This window comes from Podarcis liolepis (assembly GCF_965112155.1).
Source record: "Podarcis liolepis genome assembly, chromosome: 6".
Taxonomy (NCBI): domain Eukaryota; kingdom Metazoa; phylum Chordata; class Lepidosauria; order Squamata; family Lacertidae; genus Podarcis; species Podarcis liolepis.
In genome coordinates this window covers 15,330,624-15,348,867 of record NC_139559.1, presented here as the reverse complement: position 1 = coordinate 15,348,867, position 18,244 = coordinate 15,330,624, and the positions used below count along the sequence as shown (strand labels likewise).

The following is an 18,244-nucleotide window of genomic DNA, read 5'->3' as shown; positions in this document are numbered from 1 at the left end:
TTAACCCGTGAACTGACGCCAGCGCCTACGAGTTCAGTTCTACGGTGACGCATGCGCAGCGTGGAGGGGCCTGCGTTCTGTTGCCGCGGCTCCGCGGTCTCCCTTGGCGCTCCGGCTGGAGAAAGAGGAGAGGGTCACGCGGGGAAGTAGGACGGTCGGCCCCGGCCCGCCTGAGGTACGCTCCCCTTCCCTGCGCCCGGCCAGGCCCGCGTGTGGCGTCCGGGGCCGGCCTCGTGGCTCGCCAGGCCCTCCCGCTGGAGCCGTGGCATTCGCGCTTCTCTCCCTGGTTCCCTCTCCCGGCTTTCTCCGCGCCCGCTCGGTCCCCTTCAGCCACGGCCCTTCCCTCGGTTGGCGGCGTCATGGGGGTCCTTCCCCAGCTATGGTATGGGGGGGGCAGGTAGCCCGCTCTTTTAAGCAGCGCAGTAGAGCCGCTTGAATGGAAGGACTTCCGCCCCACGTGCTGTCGGAGCAGGACTTTATTCTTCAAGGCAGTTCAGAAGTTGTTATTATTATTATTATTATTATTATTATTATTATTATTTATTTGTACCCCGCCCATCTGGCTGGGTCTCCCCACCCACTCTGGGCGGCTTCCACAGAGCTCAAAAATACGCTAAAATGTCACACATTAAAAACTTCCCAGAACAGGGCTGCCTTAAGATGTCTTCTGAATGTCAGGTAGTTGTTCATCGCTTTGACATCTGATGGGAAGGCGCCACTACCGAGAAGGCCCTCTGCCTGGTTCCCTGTAGTTTTGCTTCTTGCAATGAGGGAACTGCCAGAAGGCCCTCGGCGCTGGAGGAAAGAAAGAAAGAAAGACAGGCAGAGAAAAGGGCAGATGGATGCTTTAGTTGAGGTTCTTGCATTGCAGGGGGTTGGACTAGATGACCCTTGGGGTCCCCTCCAACTCCATGGCTCACTGAGTCTATTAGCCTCGACCTTGCTAACGGTCCTATGGGGATACCAGCAGTGGCCCCTGCCGTCCAGGGTTGTTGTAACCCAGGGGTCAGCAGACTTTTTCAGCAGGGCCGGTCCACAGTCCCTCAGACCTTGTGGGGGGGGGGGCAGACTATATTTTGAAGGGGGGGGGAATGAACGAACTCCTAAGTCCCACAAATAACCCAGCGATGCATTTTAAATAAAAGCACACATTCTACTCATGTAAAAACACACTGATTCCCGGACCGTCCGCGGGCCAGACTTCGAAGGCGATTGGGATGGATCTGGCCCCTGGGCCTTAGGTTGCCTACCCATGTTGTAACCACTACAGAGAACTCTGGAGAAAAAAACTATGCAGTTGCCCAAGGCACAGCATAGATATGCCCTACACTGTTGCTATGTCACCTTGAAACAGTGTGATCTTTATCATTGCTACAGGGATGTGTCTTGTACAATGTACAGCAGTGAAAGCATGAATGCTTCATTACCCTTTTTAGTTGGGAATATGTGCAGAGTATCCATATGCTTTTCCTGGAGATGCACCTTTTTACACTGCTTGCGCTACGTAAAATTTTGAATTTTCCACAATGTGAACCAGCATTAAGGTAGAGAACAAAGTGCCGCCCCCACTTACATTGTGATAATTCTCCTTTCTGGGGCATAAAGAGCAGTGTGTTATCTGAATATTGAATGAAGGATTCAGTCCTAACCACATTTACTTAAAGAACGAGTAAGATCTCATCGAATAAAGTGGGACCTGCTTTTCAGTAAGCATGCGTATGGTTGTGCTGTAAATCCCACTTAATTCAGTGGTATTTATTTATAGACCACCCTTCAGTGCAAGGCTCCCAGGACAGTGTAAAGTATACAAAATTAAAACAGACAATAAAACACTGCATAAAACAATATAAGTCACAGAAGTAGCACCAGTAAAATCCAGCAGAAGCCATGTCAACAACTACTATATAATCCTCAGGAAGGATACAGTCAAACCTCGGTTGTTGAACGTAATCCATTCCGGAAGCCCATTTGGCTTCCAAAACATTTGACAACCGAGGCACAGCTTCTGATTGGTTGCAAGAGCTTCCTGCACTCAAGCAGAAGCTGTGTCGGACATTCAGCTTTCAAAAACCGGAGCATTTACTTGTGATTTTTCAGTGTTCGGGAACTCTGTTTGAGAACAGAGCCATTTGGGAACCAAGGTTTCACTGTAGAAGGTCTTCTCCCCAGTCACCATCTGCCTAACTTCAGATGATGGGTCTGGAGGGAGAATCCCAGATAAGGACTTTGGATAAGTCATGAGAGAGAAGGTGATCCTTCAGATTTGCTTCTATGCCACTGCATTTGTGTGATTCAGGGCATAAATTTATTTTTGTAAAAAAATGAATGAAAAGTGGTCGTATTATGAGGATGATGATTGTTGCATAGTCCGCATAGAAAATGCTTCTATTTAAATTATTTTCAATTATTTTTACAGGGGCAAGATGAGTTTGTTTGGGTCAACATCAGGGTTTGGAACTGGAGGTACCAGCATGTTTGGCAGCACAGCTACAGATAATCACAACCCTATGAAGGTATATAGCCCCACTTTGCATCTCTTTGTTTTCACCTTCACCTGACCCCCTTATCCATGCCACCTCCCTTTTTCATGCAAACTCCTTCCCTCATAAAGACCACTCCCATGGCAACCTTCTGCATCTTCCTCCTCCTACACATTGCACCTACTATGCACCCTTTCCCCCTTCCATCCAGTTATGAAGCCATTATTCTGGAGCCTTTTCGTAACCCCACTTTCATCTTCACTCCCATTCCCATGTCACCTGTCCCTCCTTTTTTGCAACCCCCCCTTGTGCCCACCGTTTTCACATTCACTCAGATTTGTCTTCCGTCCTCTCTTTCTCAACTCCCTTGCACATAGACCTCCTCTCCTCGTGTTCTGCAGCCCCCTTTTCGTGCACCCCCTGTGGTTATATATGCTGCTGTATATATAAGAGGAATAGGATTTTAAGAGTAAGCCTGTAAGCTAGCTTGTTCAGTTGGAAGAGGTTAAGTTTAATTGATGGATGTACATATATGGGTGTTTGCCTGTTAATAGAATACCCGTTGAGAATTGCTACTTTGAGCTGGGGACTTGATGTTCAAGATAGCACATGGTATCGGGAGTGAAATAAATTGGAAATAAATCCTGCAGTGGGAGCAGTGTAATGATATTCTCTTAGACATGTCTCCAGGCAGATATATTACTTCTAACTTTGATTTCTGTTCCAGGATATTGAAGTTACTTCACCACCTGATGACAGCATAGGCTGTTTAGCTTTCAGCCCACCAACATTGCCGGGGAATTTCCTCATTGCAGGATCATGGGCAAATGATGTAAGTAACAAATGAAAGTAGGTATTGAGGCATACCATGCACGTTGCCTGCACTGTTCATACTGAATATGGGCATCTGCTTCTTGCAGACAAAATGTGATAATCTTAATGTTTAAAGCAACTGTGTACCACTCTTTGAGACAAGTCTGTTGCAATATACTGACAGACTATAAAAAAGCATTAACAATTTAAATGTTGTTTTAAAAAATATTGGTTGCCTCCTGTTAACAAGGAACATCTCCTGTTATTGGAATAGAGACTAATGATGATTTATTTTGTATATGAATCACTTCCCATAAAACATTACAAAATAATTTAATTGTTAAAAACATTAACAATTTGATGAAAAATAGAGGTAGGAGTAGCATCTTAGCTTGCATTTCTCTGGACACATAGATGTTGACATAACATCCTTGTGTGCATTAATTGTTCACTCTTTTCTAATGGTACAATGTTATACATGTCTGCTCAGAAGTAAGTCCCATGGAGTTCACTGGGTCTTACTTCCAAGTAAGTGGATATTGCATTGCGGCCTCAAGGTATCCTGCTTTGGTTGGTGCATCTGTTGCGAATGAAGTTGTTTTAGCAGGCAAATTCTAAAATAATAGTCATGCTATACTGCAGTCTTATTCATATTTAATCAGCTTTTTTGAACAGTGGTACTTATTCCTGGGAGTAAGCATTCATAGGATTAGGTTTGCATCTATTGTAGCAAAAATAAAAGTCCTCTGGCACCTTAAAAGCAACAGATTTATTGATGCTTTCATAAAGCAGCATCAGTTCACCAGGAGGTTCTTTGGCCTAGTGTTTTCAAAACACCTGAAAAACCCATAATAATATTTAGAGTAATGTTGAGAAACATTGCAGCCCAGTGGCTAAGGTGGAAATCAAAAGCCTTAATTAAAAACCTAAGGAAAAGGGTTCACCAGATGGCTGCAATCTCACTACCTCCATTGTCTTGATGTAAAATGGAACACTCACAAGATTTCAGGGTTGTTTTTGTTAGAATTCCTGCTCCATGATTGCAGTCATAGGATTGTTGTCTATCACATGATGGTCTATGTTTTGAATGGGAAGTGATGGAGACAGGATGTTGGTGTTACTGTGTTCCGTGAAGTTGGACTATTGTCCTTTGTTCTTTCTCTTTACTATCTGATGCTAGAAAGAGAGGGAGCCATGGTGTAGTGCTCCATGTGTGTTTATATGTAAATAAGTAGATTAGCCAAAATGCTGAGTTGCTGAGGTCTGTTACGCAAGCTGCAAAGACTCTGCAGATCCCTAAGTGTGCCAGTGTCTGTTGGCATCGGTCGCTGTGATGTTCGGGCTGAAGAAAGCTTGAAGCTCCCAAACAAACGAACAGGAGGGAGAGAACATGCCAGTCGGGCATGTGTCTCTACCAGGGTCCTACTCAAGTGTAGGACGAGCTCCTGACAGTTTTAAGGGAAACAATGTTAACAGCTGTACATTAAGAGTGGTGTACAAATGAATCTTACTTTAAAATTATTCTGTCTCTTTACTTCAGGTTCGTTGTTGGGAAGTCCAGGATAACGGACAGACAATTCCAAAAGCACAGCAAATGCACACAGGACCTGTGCTAGACGTTTGCTGGAGTGACGTACGTCCTTTTATTGCGCAAGAAATATTCTTAAAGATCTGTAATGTTTCTTTGGGAAATCTGAAGGCTATATAGCTTCTCCTTCAGTGGAGAAGGACGGAAGAGTTGGATGGAAAAACCTCTTTAGAATAACCTGCATCCACTAAATGGCATGATCCTGTCCTGAAAATTCTAATGTTCTTTTCTACAATATCAGGAGATCTATGCCCTTGATATGCTGTCACACTTGGACATGTATTTTAGAAACAGATAAAATACTATGGAATTTGTATTTCCCACCCACACCTTCTCTTGTCATTATATAGGATGGGAGTAAAGTGTTTACAGCATCTTGTGATAAAACTGCCAAAATGTGGGATCTCAACAGCAACCAGGCAATACAAATTGCACAGGTATGATTTTTTTCATAGTCTTTTATAGAAAAGCTGAATAGAAGTGTATTTAAATGAAGTTCCATTCAGATAAATGTCAAGAGTTTTAATCCATCTTCATCAGAATGGGGAAGCTTTCTTACGCATGGTCTGCATTACCTTAATAGAAAGCTGTAGTGGGTAGGCTAAACTAAAAAGTAGACCAAGCCTACACAACCTATTTCCCATGGATACAGGGGTATATATTCTTAGTACACTCCAGGTTCACCTATCAATTTTATCCATAGATCCTTCAAACAGAGCTTGTAAGAAGATAGGAGAGAAAAGCTCTGCAGTACCCTTTATATGCCCTAAATGCTCTATCCTCCCATGCCTGTGTGAAATGGGGGGAAGTGCAATAATAATAATAAATAATAAATAATAAATAATAAATAATAAATAATAAATAATAAATAATAAATAATAAATAATAAATAATAATAATATAATAGCTCAGGGTGGCTAACAATGTGATTAGTGTTTGCTTTGCATTGCTAACTATGTCCATCAAAAGAGAAGGTACAAGGCGAGACCAGGCTTGCTTTGCAAAAGAACAAAAAGCAGCGGTCTTCATTCCAGTTATGTCTCCACCCACCCTAAAATGCATGAATGAGCCTTATTCTAGACATCTTTTAAAACCTTCTTGTCCTTTAGCATGAAGCTCCTGTAAAGACTGTCCATTGGATTAAAGCACCAAATTATAGCTGTGTGATGACTGGAAGCTGGGATAAAACTCTGAAGGTAAGATGTGGATATTTTGATTGCATTAATGCTGCTCTACATATTTGAAAATGTTTTCAGCAGATTTTGCGTAGCATGTATTATGCAGAAAATAGTGAGTTTTGTTGTAGCATTTCCGTGTTTTGTTTGTAGCATTATTGTATGCAGTACAATTGTATGCATGTTTACTTAGAAGCAAACCCTGCTGCATTCAGTGGGCCTTTCTTCCAAATAAGTGTGCCTAACATTTCTGCTTGAGGGTGTCAGGTATGAACTGGAAGCTCCTGATTGTAATCCCGCAAGGCCATGAGCTCCCTCAATAAATGACTGTTAAAGGTCCTTTGGTGCCCTAGTTTGTATCATAGGAGTAATCCCAGTTCCTCCCTTAAAAGGTTGCTCTAAGAATGATAAAGAACGCATGTGAAATGCCCAAAGTCCTTAGCCAGCTATACGGTGCTTGTTTATATAGTAGTATCTAGTATTAATATGACTTCAGTGTGTAAAAGCACACTGAAATGCTTTGAGCAAAGTTACGATTATTTCAGCTTGCAAAGATTGAGACAAACCCCATACACTCAGTTCATCCTTGAGACCGTCTTTGAACCAAAGCCCCTCACCCCATTCATTGTTGTATTGACTTGCAATACACAGGCTTTCCAGAACCAGTCTTAGTTAAGGACATGGAGACGGCATAGTCTTGTTTTGCTAAGATAGCCTGTTTAATACCTTATGCGTGGGATTGTTGATGTTTTTCATTTTTTAGTTCTGGGACACCCGATCGCCCACGCCAATGATGACCCTGCAGTTGCCTGAGCGGTGCTACTGTGCTGATGTAGTAAGTAAGAGATCTTTTGGCTTGTGTTTGCATGAAAACATGCCGTCGTTTGCCATTTGTTTAGCTGTCTTTCTACCACAGTAATTAACAGGCTGAGTTTGTATTAAATGTTGCCGTTATCATTTTAGGCAAGTGCTTTTACTGTTCCTTTTGACTTTATGTAAATTTTGATTCAGATGATAATTTAAAAGTTTTATTTTCTACTTTTTACTTTAATTTATCTTGTTTCAGGTATACCCCATGGCTGTCGTAGCTACTGCAGAGAGAGGCTTAATAGTTTATCAGTTAGAGAATCAGCCTTCTGAATTTAGAAGAATAGACTCTCCACTTAAGCATCAGGTAATAATTAAACTTGAGCTAACTTGTCTTGATTTATAGGAAGTTGGCCTTCTTTAAGTTGTGCCTAAATCAATACTTTTAAAAATAGTATTTCTAGCAGTTGTTCTATATATGTGATAGATATTTTTTTTAGCATCATGGGCCAAATTCTATAAGTTGTTTACATAAATAGCTCTCATTATCACTACTGGTATCTTAAATTTTATTCTTAGCTGTTCTTTTGAGAGGGATAAGAATCAAAACTGGTTGGAAGAATAGCTTCTTAGAAGAACCCCCCAAAATGACTTTGCCAGCATATATCTTATTACAAGGAATTTAAATTTGATAATCTAGAATTCAAAAATGCTATTTCAAGTGTTTAAGAGAACTTGAGCTTACACATATGGAATTGTAAAACACTCTTTTCTTTGGCATGCAGACCTCCATGCCATAATGCAAATCACTTTGAAAATTTCTTCAGTTTCTGAAAAGGTTTGTCTTATGGCATGGTGGGCTACCGTTTGAGAAACCCAAAGTGAGTTACTTGAAACTTGGCCCTCCTCCTTTGAGTGCAGCCAGAAATTGACGTCTGAGAAATAACTACTTCCCAAAGGTCCTTGAATATTTGGACCTGTTCTTCCCATTGGGATTTGAATCATACACAATTCTTTGGCAAAATCTTTAAAAATCCTGTTAGAGTTCTCCTAATAAGTAAATGCTCTGCGTGCTCTTAACTATTCAGTAGCTTTAATGTTGCATTGTCCCTGCTAACGCTTTATGCTTGTTTGATAGCTGACCGAAGTTGCAATGCTATGTACACTTATGTGGAAATAAGTCCTATTGACCTTAGTGGGATTTTCTTTGGAGTAGACATGTATAAGATGGTGCCATAAAACCCAACCTCTATCCCCCATTTAGCATCGCTGTGTTGCTATCTTTAAAGACAAAGTGAACAAGCCAACAGGGTTTGCCCTAGGAAGCATCGAAGGAAGAGTAGCCATTCATTACATTAACCCACCAAATCCGTAAGTATCTTGAAATGGGCTACAAACTGCCCACTTAGGCTTGCATGGAACATGGGCTTGTAGAAGTAAGCAATCTGTTGCGTGCAATGTGAAATGACAAATGCTTTTTTTTTCTTCCAGTGCCAAAGACAACTTCACCTTCAAATGTCATCGTTCCAATGGCACAAATACATCTGCACCTCAGGATATCTATGCTGTAAGTATTTCGCACGACATCCAATAAGGATCCTCCAGGGCTGCTGAAAGTTATCCAGACCAAGTATAAGATATGATGTCAAATCTGGAGTCTTCGTTCTTTGACATTTTGTCCCTAAAGAGAAATTTTGCTTCTGTCTAAAGGCAGAAAACTGACATCTGTAACAATCAGAATGTGAGTCGCTGAAGAATTTGTGCCTGCTACATTTTTTTTTTATTCCAGTAAAATACGTTCTTGAGTGAAGAAAATGACATTTCCCCATGCCCTTGGGACAGATGGTCAGATACTTCTCTATATAATAGCCAGTTTCCAATATTCTCTCCTAGCATTTTGTTCCGCTTTAGCATGTTTAGTAACTGGGACTTAGAGCTACGGATTCCATTGAGTTAACTAGGACAAAGCAAATGGGACCCGGTTTGGGAAACATTTTGGAGGGGTAACCCCCCCCCCCCAAAAAAAAAAATACTGGGATTACCAGGCCAAGGATATCCCTTGAGTGTATATCTTGATTTTCTACCATAAGATCTAATGACACACACACCTTTTGTTTCCGTGGGGGGAAACTTAAAGTTGCACGTGGCAGTGTTGGGCCCAAAACCTGCCCCCCACCCCTAAAACTGGGTGTCCTAGTCACTTTTGGCAGACGCCATGGGAACAGAGACCAGTATTCATCTTATGCAGCTCTAGCAGATGTCAGTGGAGGGAAAACTTGTTTCTGGTAGTTCTCCCCACCTTTGCCGAAACAAGGAGCCAGATTCTGTAGCATAGGCAGTGAGAGAGCTTCTGGCTTGGAAAGAGGGAAGCATGCCTTGCCCCTCTTTCTGGGCCTGGAGGCTGTGGATGTTGGGGATAACAGCCGGTAGGGCCAGCTTTAAAAAAGCAGTTCAGACTCCACCTTGTGCTTAGTGTAGTGGGGTGGGTGAGGAAGGACCGAAGAACAACAGTTCATCTCCTTTCCTCCTCCAGTCCTTCCCCGTGACCATTGCCTTTGTGAGCAGAGCTAGTTGTAGTGTCTGGTTTGCTTCAGTGGTATAAAACTGGGAGGTGAGGGAAGGGTGATAAAGTGTTTTGGGGAAGTATTGGAAACTGTCAAGTAATAGACTTTTTTTTTTTTTTACATGAATGAACTTTGTTGTTTTGGTCTGAAATGACTAAAAAAGCTTGCGATAACTTTTTAAAAATACATCATTTGCTTTCTTTCCAAAGTGTGTTGGTTCATCTGTTAACTTTCAAACTGATCAAACTTTTGTTCACTTTTGAAACTGGTGCTTGAATGTGAAAATTTTCCTCTTCCTTCCTCATCCCTCTTTTGCTATCATGTCTCTTAGGTTATAAGCCCGAGAGCGCAAACTGATACCGTGTAAGTCACTCGAAATGTTTTCCAGAGAGTGGCGTGAAAATGCTTAAATTTAATTTTAAATGATTACTTTGAAGGTTAATGGGATCGCCTTTCACCCTGCCCACGGCACCCTTGCAACGGTAGGATCTGATGGCAGATTCAGCTTTTGGGATAAAGATGCACGGACGAAGCTAAAAACCTCAGAACAGCTGGACCAGCCAATATCTGCTTGCTCCTTCAACCACAACGGCAATATATTTGCATATGCGTCTAGTTACGATTGGTCAAAGGTGAGTTGGCTGAAACGTAAAGAGAGCATCTTTTAATAGATGTTGTTGGAGAAATTCGGCATCTCAGTTAAACTGAAATATCTAGAAAGAGAAGGAAATACACCTAGTATTGTGGCACAATATCCGAATGCAGCCAGAGGCCCACTTACTTGTAAGATGTTAAATAAAATTCTTGGTTAAGGTTTAATTTGTTACTGCTGTGTAATACAACTGTATTTAACCATGTTTGCAGGGGCATGAATTCTATAATCCGCAAAAGAAGAACTATATATTTCTGCGCAATGCTGCCGAAGAGTTAAAACCCAGAAATAAGAAGTAGTGAGTATAATTCAGACCATCCTTCTGGCACTGCTTTCTCGCCATGTGCCCCCTCCCCATTGATCTCGTTCCAGTTGTCTGTCTTGGATTGGTAACCCTTAGCAGGGGTCTCTGTGATGATTACCAACGTACATTCTTATGGACTGGAAAAGTACCCTTTGACTAGTGTGTTCCATGCTGCCCAGGAATGCCTGACATTTGCATGAAGACTTGCCAGTTTTCTTAATAGTAGCAAAATCCCTGCACTGGACCAAGAAACAGTTGTTGCATCCTAAGTACTTGCCAATATTTTATGAATACTACAGAAAAAGTGTGCTTTGCAATAATTCTCAGCAAACCTTTTTTTCTTACTGGATTGAGAATTGGGGGCTAATAAGTGTTGGGGAAAGTCAGTTTGTGTGATTTTAGATTCTTCTGAGGTTTTCTTTTTCATAGAATTGTAAAATTAATATTAATCTGCTGCCAATGTGTACCCTTTTTTGGTCTTAGACATATTTTTCTACTCATGTATGCAGGCTATGTACTGAAGGCAAAAAAAATAATACCCCAGAATAAACCCAAATTAAGTTTTGATGCATTCTAGGAATAATTCCGTTCTGATTTCGCTGCAAACTGTGCCTAGGTTGTGGTTTTAAGATGTGGGCAACTCACTAGGGGGCTAGAGTTGCGTAGCACAAGCCCTCTCTTGTATGCAATAGTTGAGAAGGTGACTACAGACCCAGGGACTCTGTGTCATGTAGAAATACTGTTGTGCCTGTGATTCTGTGAACTCTTGCCTGGTCATTTGATGCAAGATAGCGGGCGAACAATACGATGTCTCTGCATTGCTCTGTGCCCATGTCTGCAGTAGCAAGAAAAAGAAAGGGCCTTATCATAGCTAAAAGAACAGTTTCATATACACGTGCCACATAATAGGACCACTTCTGTGCCCTAATCTGTGTCTTAAAAAAGCTGCAGATGCAGCTATTTCCAAGTAGAGAAAGCATTCCTAACTCCACTAATATTGCATAGCGTTAGGCGGGTAAACCTCATCGGAACACAACTAAGTAGAAATGGTGCAGAGGCTTATGTAATGTGCATCTAGTCCAGGCTTATTCACATTGGGGAATCTGCTGTTCAAAACGTCAAAGGATTTTCTTACAAAAAGCTTGATGCCGATTTCCGTTTTATTATGAATGGAAGGGGGGGGGCTGAATTTGTATACAAATACGCTTCTGTCAGAATTTTTTCTGTAAGCACATATGTTGTAAAACGCGCTATGATTGAAATAAAACTGTTTTGAATTTGAACAAAACCTTATGTAAGTACTTCAGTTGTCAGCGCTGGTGAACTGAGGGATCAGAGGCAAAATATTTAAAACCACTCTTATTAAATGATTTCATGGAATCTCAACCAGTCTCTTGTTTTGTATTGTTCGCAAATTAATGTCTGCTGCTGAGCTAAAGAATTCAGTGGCCAACTCTCACTGATACGCAAGTGAAAGGCCTGTTCTTTTTCAATAGTTTTTTGTTTGGCAGCTGAATGTGAGTAGCTCCCTTTTCACGGTTAGGAACATAGGGAGCTGTTGAACTATTTGGCCGCCTAGCCCAGTATTCCCTATTCTGGCTGGCTCTCAGGGCTTTGCAACAGAAAGGCTTTCCTGAGTCCTTCTACCAGAGGTCCTTTTAAATGGAGAGCCAGTTGAGTTGAACCCAGGACCTTAAAGCACATGCTCTATGCATGAGCTACGATGGTTCCATTATGGTACAGATAGCCTGAATTCAAGAACAAAAAATAGGTTCTATGGAATCTCTCATCAAAAGGGCCACTTTCCACAAAATGCAAGGATGCATGAAAACCATTTGACCAATACCTTGCTTAAAAGGTTCTTAACCTCAACATGGGCTTCTTCAAATACTGGCAATAGTTTACTATAGGGCCATGTATCACGCGTCTGCCAATTCTATATGTGAAGGTCCTGGGGAACCAGCATTCATACGACAAGATTATACCCTGCATTTTGTATAACCAGTCCAGAATTATCTGCTCTGAAGGCCTTGGAAATGCATGTTGCTTATGTATAGCTGTATTTAGAATGGCAGTGCGGTATACACCCAGTACTTTGGATGCAACTACAGTACTTTGAATAGCCAGTAAATAAGATAGCATTGAACATCTCAAGAGGTGAAACTGATACAGAATTAAAAGCTTCCAGTGCCAAATTCATTACTTTGACTATCAGCTCAATCTTTTCCTCAAGGCAAGCTCCTCTTGTGCTGCTTCTAGTTGTCATGTACAGTTAACTTTTAGCTGCTAGCAGTTCATGCCTTCTTTGGTAGGGCTGGGTGTGTGTTTTGTTTTCTTAGCGTTCGTGTGCTGCTGAACTGCAAATGGACTATTGCAGACTTAATGCTTATTCTTTCTGATTATAAAAGCAACATCTTTCATTTTGCAGTTAAATCTTGTGGAGGTCAGAAGCCCTAGCAGGTAACAACGGTGTGTGTACGTGTGTGACCTGTGCAGAGCAAATATTCCCTGGCTTCACTTGAGCTATCGCCTGCTTATCTGTGTAGTAAATTGAGCATAGTATATATTTCCCTTTTTTTAGTGAGTGGCGTGGCAATTTAGTGAAACCCCATGATCGACACATGCAGCATTGATATTCCTTCCAAAATGGTTGGTGAAGTTTCAGGAGCAAACTGGTTTTTACTCTGTAATTCTGGCTCGCTTTTGCAAGAAATAGATAGGTAGCCGTGTTGGTCTGCCATAGTCAAAATAAAAAAATTCCTTCCAGTGGCACCTTAAAGACCAACTAAGTTAGTTCTTGGTATGAGCTTTTGTGTGCATGCACACTTCTTCAGATGGTATCCACTGGAAGGAATTTTTTTATTTTGCAAGAAAGCTTAGCATTATGTTTGTATTATGCAGTTTTAAGCACCATGCTTATTTGCTAGACTGACTACATTTGGTGAGATGGTTGCTGTTTTCTCATGGGGCACTCGCGTGGTGATTTATATTGACATTCAGATATGAACCAGTCCTTTACTTCCTTTTTGTGTATGTGAAACCCAGGTCTGTGCCTGATAAAGCAACTTATTTACAGCCACTCTGCAAATCCATACTGAAAGGGGAACTTGGAACAGATCCAGATCTTCCTTGCTTTTTCCACCCTCTTTGTTTTTATCCTTGGGAGCAAGTTATGAGTATAGCGTAGGAACCCGATAGAGCTGAAATGATAAACTTGGTTCCCCAAAGACCTTTATAACAAGGTAGCAGGCTGCTATTTTCGTATGAGTTTTAGTTGATTATATGAGCACATTCCTTCAGAAATGCCCTCATTCAGGAATCTATATTCTGTTTACCTTTTGATGCACCTGCAGGGAGTATCACTTGCATTACATTTCTGTGCTTTGTATGAGAGGAGAACAATTTGAGGGCAAGTCCAGAGTTAAGCAGAGTTTGATTGCCTTTTTACGTATGCTGTTAGAGCATTTTGTGCATTAGCTGACGTAGCTTTCTGAAAATAAGTGTCTTGGCTTTATGGATGAGGCAGAAAATGAGAGTGGATTCTTCCTGTAGCCTTCATAGTTATTTTGAGATGAAAGTGATAAAACTAGGAGTGGACTGATTTAAATTGAAGTTTTAAATCAAGTTTCCCATTTGCACACCAGATATTTCATATAAAAAATAGTTACCACTGAAAGCTTGATTTATAACTAAATAAGGTTCTTAAGCTATATTGAAGGGTCTATATTGCTGTTTTTTAAAAAAATTATAGCATTTGTGTTTTAGCAAATGGGTACAGAATACATTGCTTATTTATGATACTTCCATGTTGTCCCAAAACCAAATTTCTGAGCGCAGCTACTAGTTCTCAGCTATTTAGCAACATCTCCTCCACCTTGCTGTAAGAGATTCTGGAATTTATTCTGCAGTGCATGCTGAGTTCATGCAGGACACCGCCCAGGCCTATTGAACGTCAACATTGCCCCCCACATCAATCAATACTCCCATCATTCCCATGGAACTCCAGATTTCAGGGAGAAGATCACTTGAAATGTCAACCTATATTTCAGGAAAGTTGTTCTCTGTTGTGCATCTTCTTAAGGAACTGGCTTCAAAAAGAGCTGTAGAATTTTCCCAAACACAGCATGAAAACCACTAAAATAAGAAACATCCTAAAGAATCAAACATATAGGAGTCAGTCCCTATACAGTAGGGAAGATTAGCCTGTGGCTAATAAATTTATTTATTTTGTAAAATAAATGAAATGTATTTTATGAAACTTATATGTATTGAGTTGGTAAGGTTCTAAATGCAGCAAATAAACAATAAGTTCATGTAGCATCCCTGGCATAGCCAGAAGCAGAGAAGGAAAGTGAGTAAGGGAAGGTAGGAACTGCCAGCCCCTTTTGCCATCCTGTTAAACCAAAGTGTTTGAATTAGCAGCATGGTGTGGCTCAGTCTGTCTGCAGAGTTATTTCTAAGCCCTACAGGCTTGTTAGTGCTTCCTTTAAAAAACCCAAACAGCGGCACTGTTGTTCACCTTTGTGCTAGGATTTATGCTGTAAAATGTTCTTTCCCCACTGTCTCCTTTCCAGTGTTTCAGTAGAAATCTTATCCATGCACAACTCTTCAGGGCTGTCATGCTCCTTGAGTGTTTGCTTGGACACTAGTGGAACAAGGTTGAATGAATTAGCCTCTGGAGTGCCTCCCTATTCTCTTTGTAATCTAAGCTCTTTGAAGGGCTGGAGTTGAGTTTTATAAATAAGCACCCTTATGAGTCCTCTTGTTCTTTTTTTGTTTTGAAGGTACCACAGGAACTTCAACTGAGGAAGGTGTCTCTCTATCCAGAAGTTAGCTAGCCTTGCTTGCCAGTTGGGCTTCTTCCTTGTGCCATCTTACCTGTAGCAGCCAAAATGCTTAAACTATACTGCTGGGTTTTTATTTTTCTTCTCCTCCTAAACCTTTTTATCGATATGTTTTTTGTTCTGTGGGAACTGCCTCTGGTTCTCCTTAAACTCTCCTCCTATGGGTTGACCTATGTCAACGTTTCTACCCACTTCTACAAGGGCGTATTTTTGAGTCAACTTGCATAGGATTGCACAGTAATGGCACATGATACTACTAGCAGACGCTTTAAACTGAGCTATAGAACATTAACAGGCAGACAATCACCTGTAGCTTAAAAATGTGCACCCAAAGGCTCACATAGCTGAACAACAGGTGCAAAATTGTATCATCTGCCTTCTCCATCCTTGCCAAGAACAAAACAGTCTCCAGTTCGTTTCCCTAGCTCTGTAGTTTCCCAGGCACCTTGAAAAATTTATTGGAGGCTTAGCAAGGGGCTTCGTTCCATGATCAGTAAAGGTGTAAAAGCATCCTTATCCCTGACATAATCTGAGGGTGCATGATGGGCCCGTTCTGGTCCGTGCCTGCATGGATAGGAAACTGCTTGAGAACCTCATGTGCATCACCTTGCGTTTCCTGATGGGAAAAATGTGAGATGTAAATACAGTATGTTAAAGAGATGAACAATGGTCTGCCCAGGACTACTGCTGTTCCCCTGCAATGTGCACGTAGAAACATCTGTATTGCATAACGAACTTTTCATGTGATGGTGAGGCTCAGTGGTTCCAGCAAGCACCCTGCATGAAGGGGGAGGGGATGCTGTAAGAAAGCAGCTCTTCCTCAGCAAGCTGGTTAATCTGAAGAAGGCTCCCTACTTGCAGAATGCCTGCAGGCTTGCCATCCCTGGTGTCTCCCTCTTCCCCTACCCCTCCCTTCGCCAAAAATAATCATTTTCTGTTGCAATACATTCCTGCATCTTCACTGCTCTGCCTTAAGGTCTGCTGTGTGCGACCACCCTCTACGCCAGTCACAATAAGAATTGGCCATGACAAAAGACACCGAAGCTGAATCCTAGCTTTTTCTAATGTGTATTGCTTTAGTTTATGCCTGAGGAAAAGCCTCTGGCATTCCCTTCCCTTCATCATTCAGGCCTTGCTTCTTACCATAAATTGGATTATTGCAAGGAGAAAGGGGAAAAGAATTTTGTTCATGCTCCCTTGCTCTTTCATTCAAAATAGTATTCCTAGTTAATCTGGGCTGGATGTTCAAAGGCCTTCTGCAGCTAGCCACATTTAAGTGGGTGGTGTACAATTGGACCAATCTTTGTGATCCATTGTACATGTTCTAGGTTGTATTTATGGTAATATTCCTGCACTGTCCAAGGGTTAACTGAGGTCCTCTACCACCAGCTCTGTGTAAGCCCTGCCTTCTAATGCATTTATGTGATCTACAAGGGCTTTATGAGGTGGTAAGTGGACTGTACTACGACAGATTGTAGATCATGGATCATAACCAAATGTCCTTCCCTTAATCATCATAATAAATTCTGTGCATCAGAATCCAGCCTTATCTCTGATATGCTGGTTTTCTGTGTGCTTGATTTTTCTATTCTTTCATGAAGATATGTTCAGCCATGTGCTCTCAAGTCTGAAATGAAAGAGTCCACTGCAGTTTTACCAGCTCTTTGGCTATTGGTGTGAATCAAACCTAATTTTAAGACCTTTTGAAAAGTTTTTTCCACTAGCACATTAATGCTCGAAACACATTTTCCAGTGATCTTGCACTCCAAATGAGTATTCTCAATCTTTTGACGTATGTAAGAATTCAGTCTTAATCCAGATTGAAAGTAGTCAAATTTATGACTTCCATTGACGAGAAGTAACAACCTTCATTTATAAAAAAATCTGGCTCACCAGCACACACACACCCCACCCTCCACCCCATGTAATATGCCACACATTGTAATCTTGTTGACAAAAAGAAATGGATCACAGGACTGGTCGCAAGCAGTAAAACTTGAATTTATGTGACTTTCTTGTATAAATCTGACCTGTGGTGTGAATATAATATGCAACTAGGAATAACTGTGATCCCTGGGTTATTGGTTTAAGACTATTTCTGCTAGAAAAAGCAGTCCGTCATGTCACTTGAATTTATAGCAAAATAAAATGTGCAAGATTCGTTAATTCTGTGCTTTTCCCCCCAGTGGTTGTGAGGAGAGAAGAGAGTGCATTGCATTGAACTCTTTACCAATTTATCTCCTCTTCTTAGAGAATTTAATGAAATTACATCCCACCTTCTAAAGACAAAAAATTAAGGCATGTCATAGGTAAAGTAAAGGTAAAGGTACCCCTGCCCGTACGGGCCAGTCGTGTCCGACTCTAGGGTTGTACGTCCATCTCACTTAAGAGGCCGGGGGCCAGCGCTGTCCGGAGACACTTCTGGGTCACGTGGCCAGCGTGACGAAGCTGCTCTGGCGAGCCAGCACCAGCGCAGCACACGGAAATGCCGTTTACCGTCCCGCTATAAAGCGGTACCTATTTATCTACTTGCACTTAAGAGTGCTTTCGAACTGCTAGGTGGGCAGGAGCTGGGACCGAAAAATGGGAGCTCACCCCGCCGCGGGGATTCGAACCGCCGACCATACGATCGGCAAGCCCTAGGCTCAGTGGTTTAGACCACAGCGCCATCTGTGTCCCCTAAAGGCATGTTATAACATCGCCCAAATGTGTTTGCCAAAATGGCCTACCCGGTAACACAAAGTATTATAAGACAATCTATTGGAATCCAGTGTATTGCTTACTGGAAAAGTTACAGGATATTTGATCTAGCATTTATAGATACATAATCTTAAGATGTGCACAAATACCAGTTATCTTTAAATATTGCATAAAAGAGACTTTTGGGCTGCAATCCTATGTTCATTTACCTGGGAGTAAGACCCATTGAACTCGATGGGGCTTGCTTTGGAGTGGACATAAGATTGCACTGTTAAGCTATTTAAAGTTTATTTTTTTAATACATTGTTGGCCCACTT

At 41.5% G+C, this 18,244-nt stretch overlaps 1 protein-coding gene across 4 annotated transcripts; it reads left to right on the top strand.

Moving 5' to 3' along the window:
• The first annotated feature begins 33 nt into the window (after nt 1-33).
• Nucleotides 34-17,386, top strand: RAE1 (ribonucleic acid export 1). Of its 4 annotated transcripts, none has more exons than XR_014527305.1 (14): nt 34-175; nt 2,417-2,513; nt 3,208-3,312; nt 4,834-4,926; nt 5,232-5,318; nt 5,991-6,077; nt 6,820-6,891; nt 7,123-7,230; nt 8,128-8,234; nt 8,355-8,430; nt 9,865-10,059; nt 10,292-10,377; nt 12,812-13,103; nt 13,264-17,386. XR_014527305.1 is itself a non-coding variant. In XM_083508219.1 (14 exons), the coding sequence occupies exons 2-13, from the start codon at nt 2,424-2,426 to the stop codon at nt 12,813-12,815; spliced, it is 1,110 nt and encodes a 369-aa protein (XP_083364345.1). In that variant the 5' UTR covers nt 34-175; nt 2,417-2,423; the 3' UTR covers nt 12,816-12,843; nt 15,168-17,386. The 4 variants fall into 4 exon arrangements, 3 of the variants coding, with proteins under 3 accessions (XP_083364345.1, XP_083364347.1, XP_083364346.1); XM_083508219.1 differs by having other exon boundaries at nt 12,812-12,843; nt 15,168-17,386; XM_083508221.1 differs by lacking the exon at nt 12,812-13,103 and having other exon boundaries at nt 15,168-17,386.
• The last annotated feature ends 858 nt before the right edge of the window (nt 17,387-18,244 follow it).

Bases quoted from the DNA above. Each gene is read 5' to 3' on its own strand.
- RAE1 (XM_083508219.1), top strand. From the start codon at position 2,424: ATGAGTTTGTTTGGGTCAACATCAGGGTTTGGAACTGGAGGTACCAGC. The intron at 7,231-8,127 runs GTAATAATTAAA...TCCCCCATTTAG, and splicing joins ACTCTCCACTTAAGCATCAG to CATCGCTGTGTTGCTATCTT. The intron at 10,060-10,291 runs GTGAGTTGGCTG...CCATGTTTGCAG, and splicing joins CTAGTTACGATTGGTCAAAG to GGGCATGAATTCTATAATCC.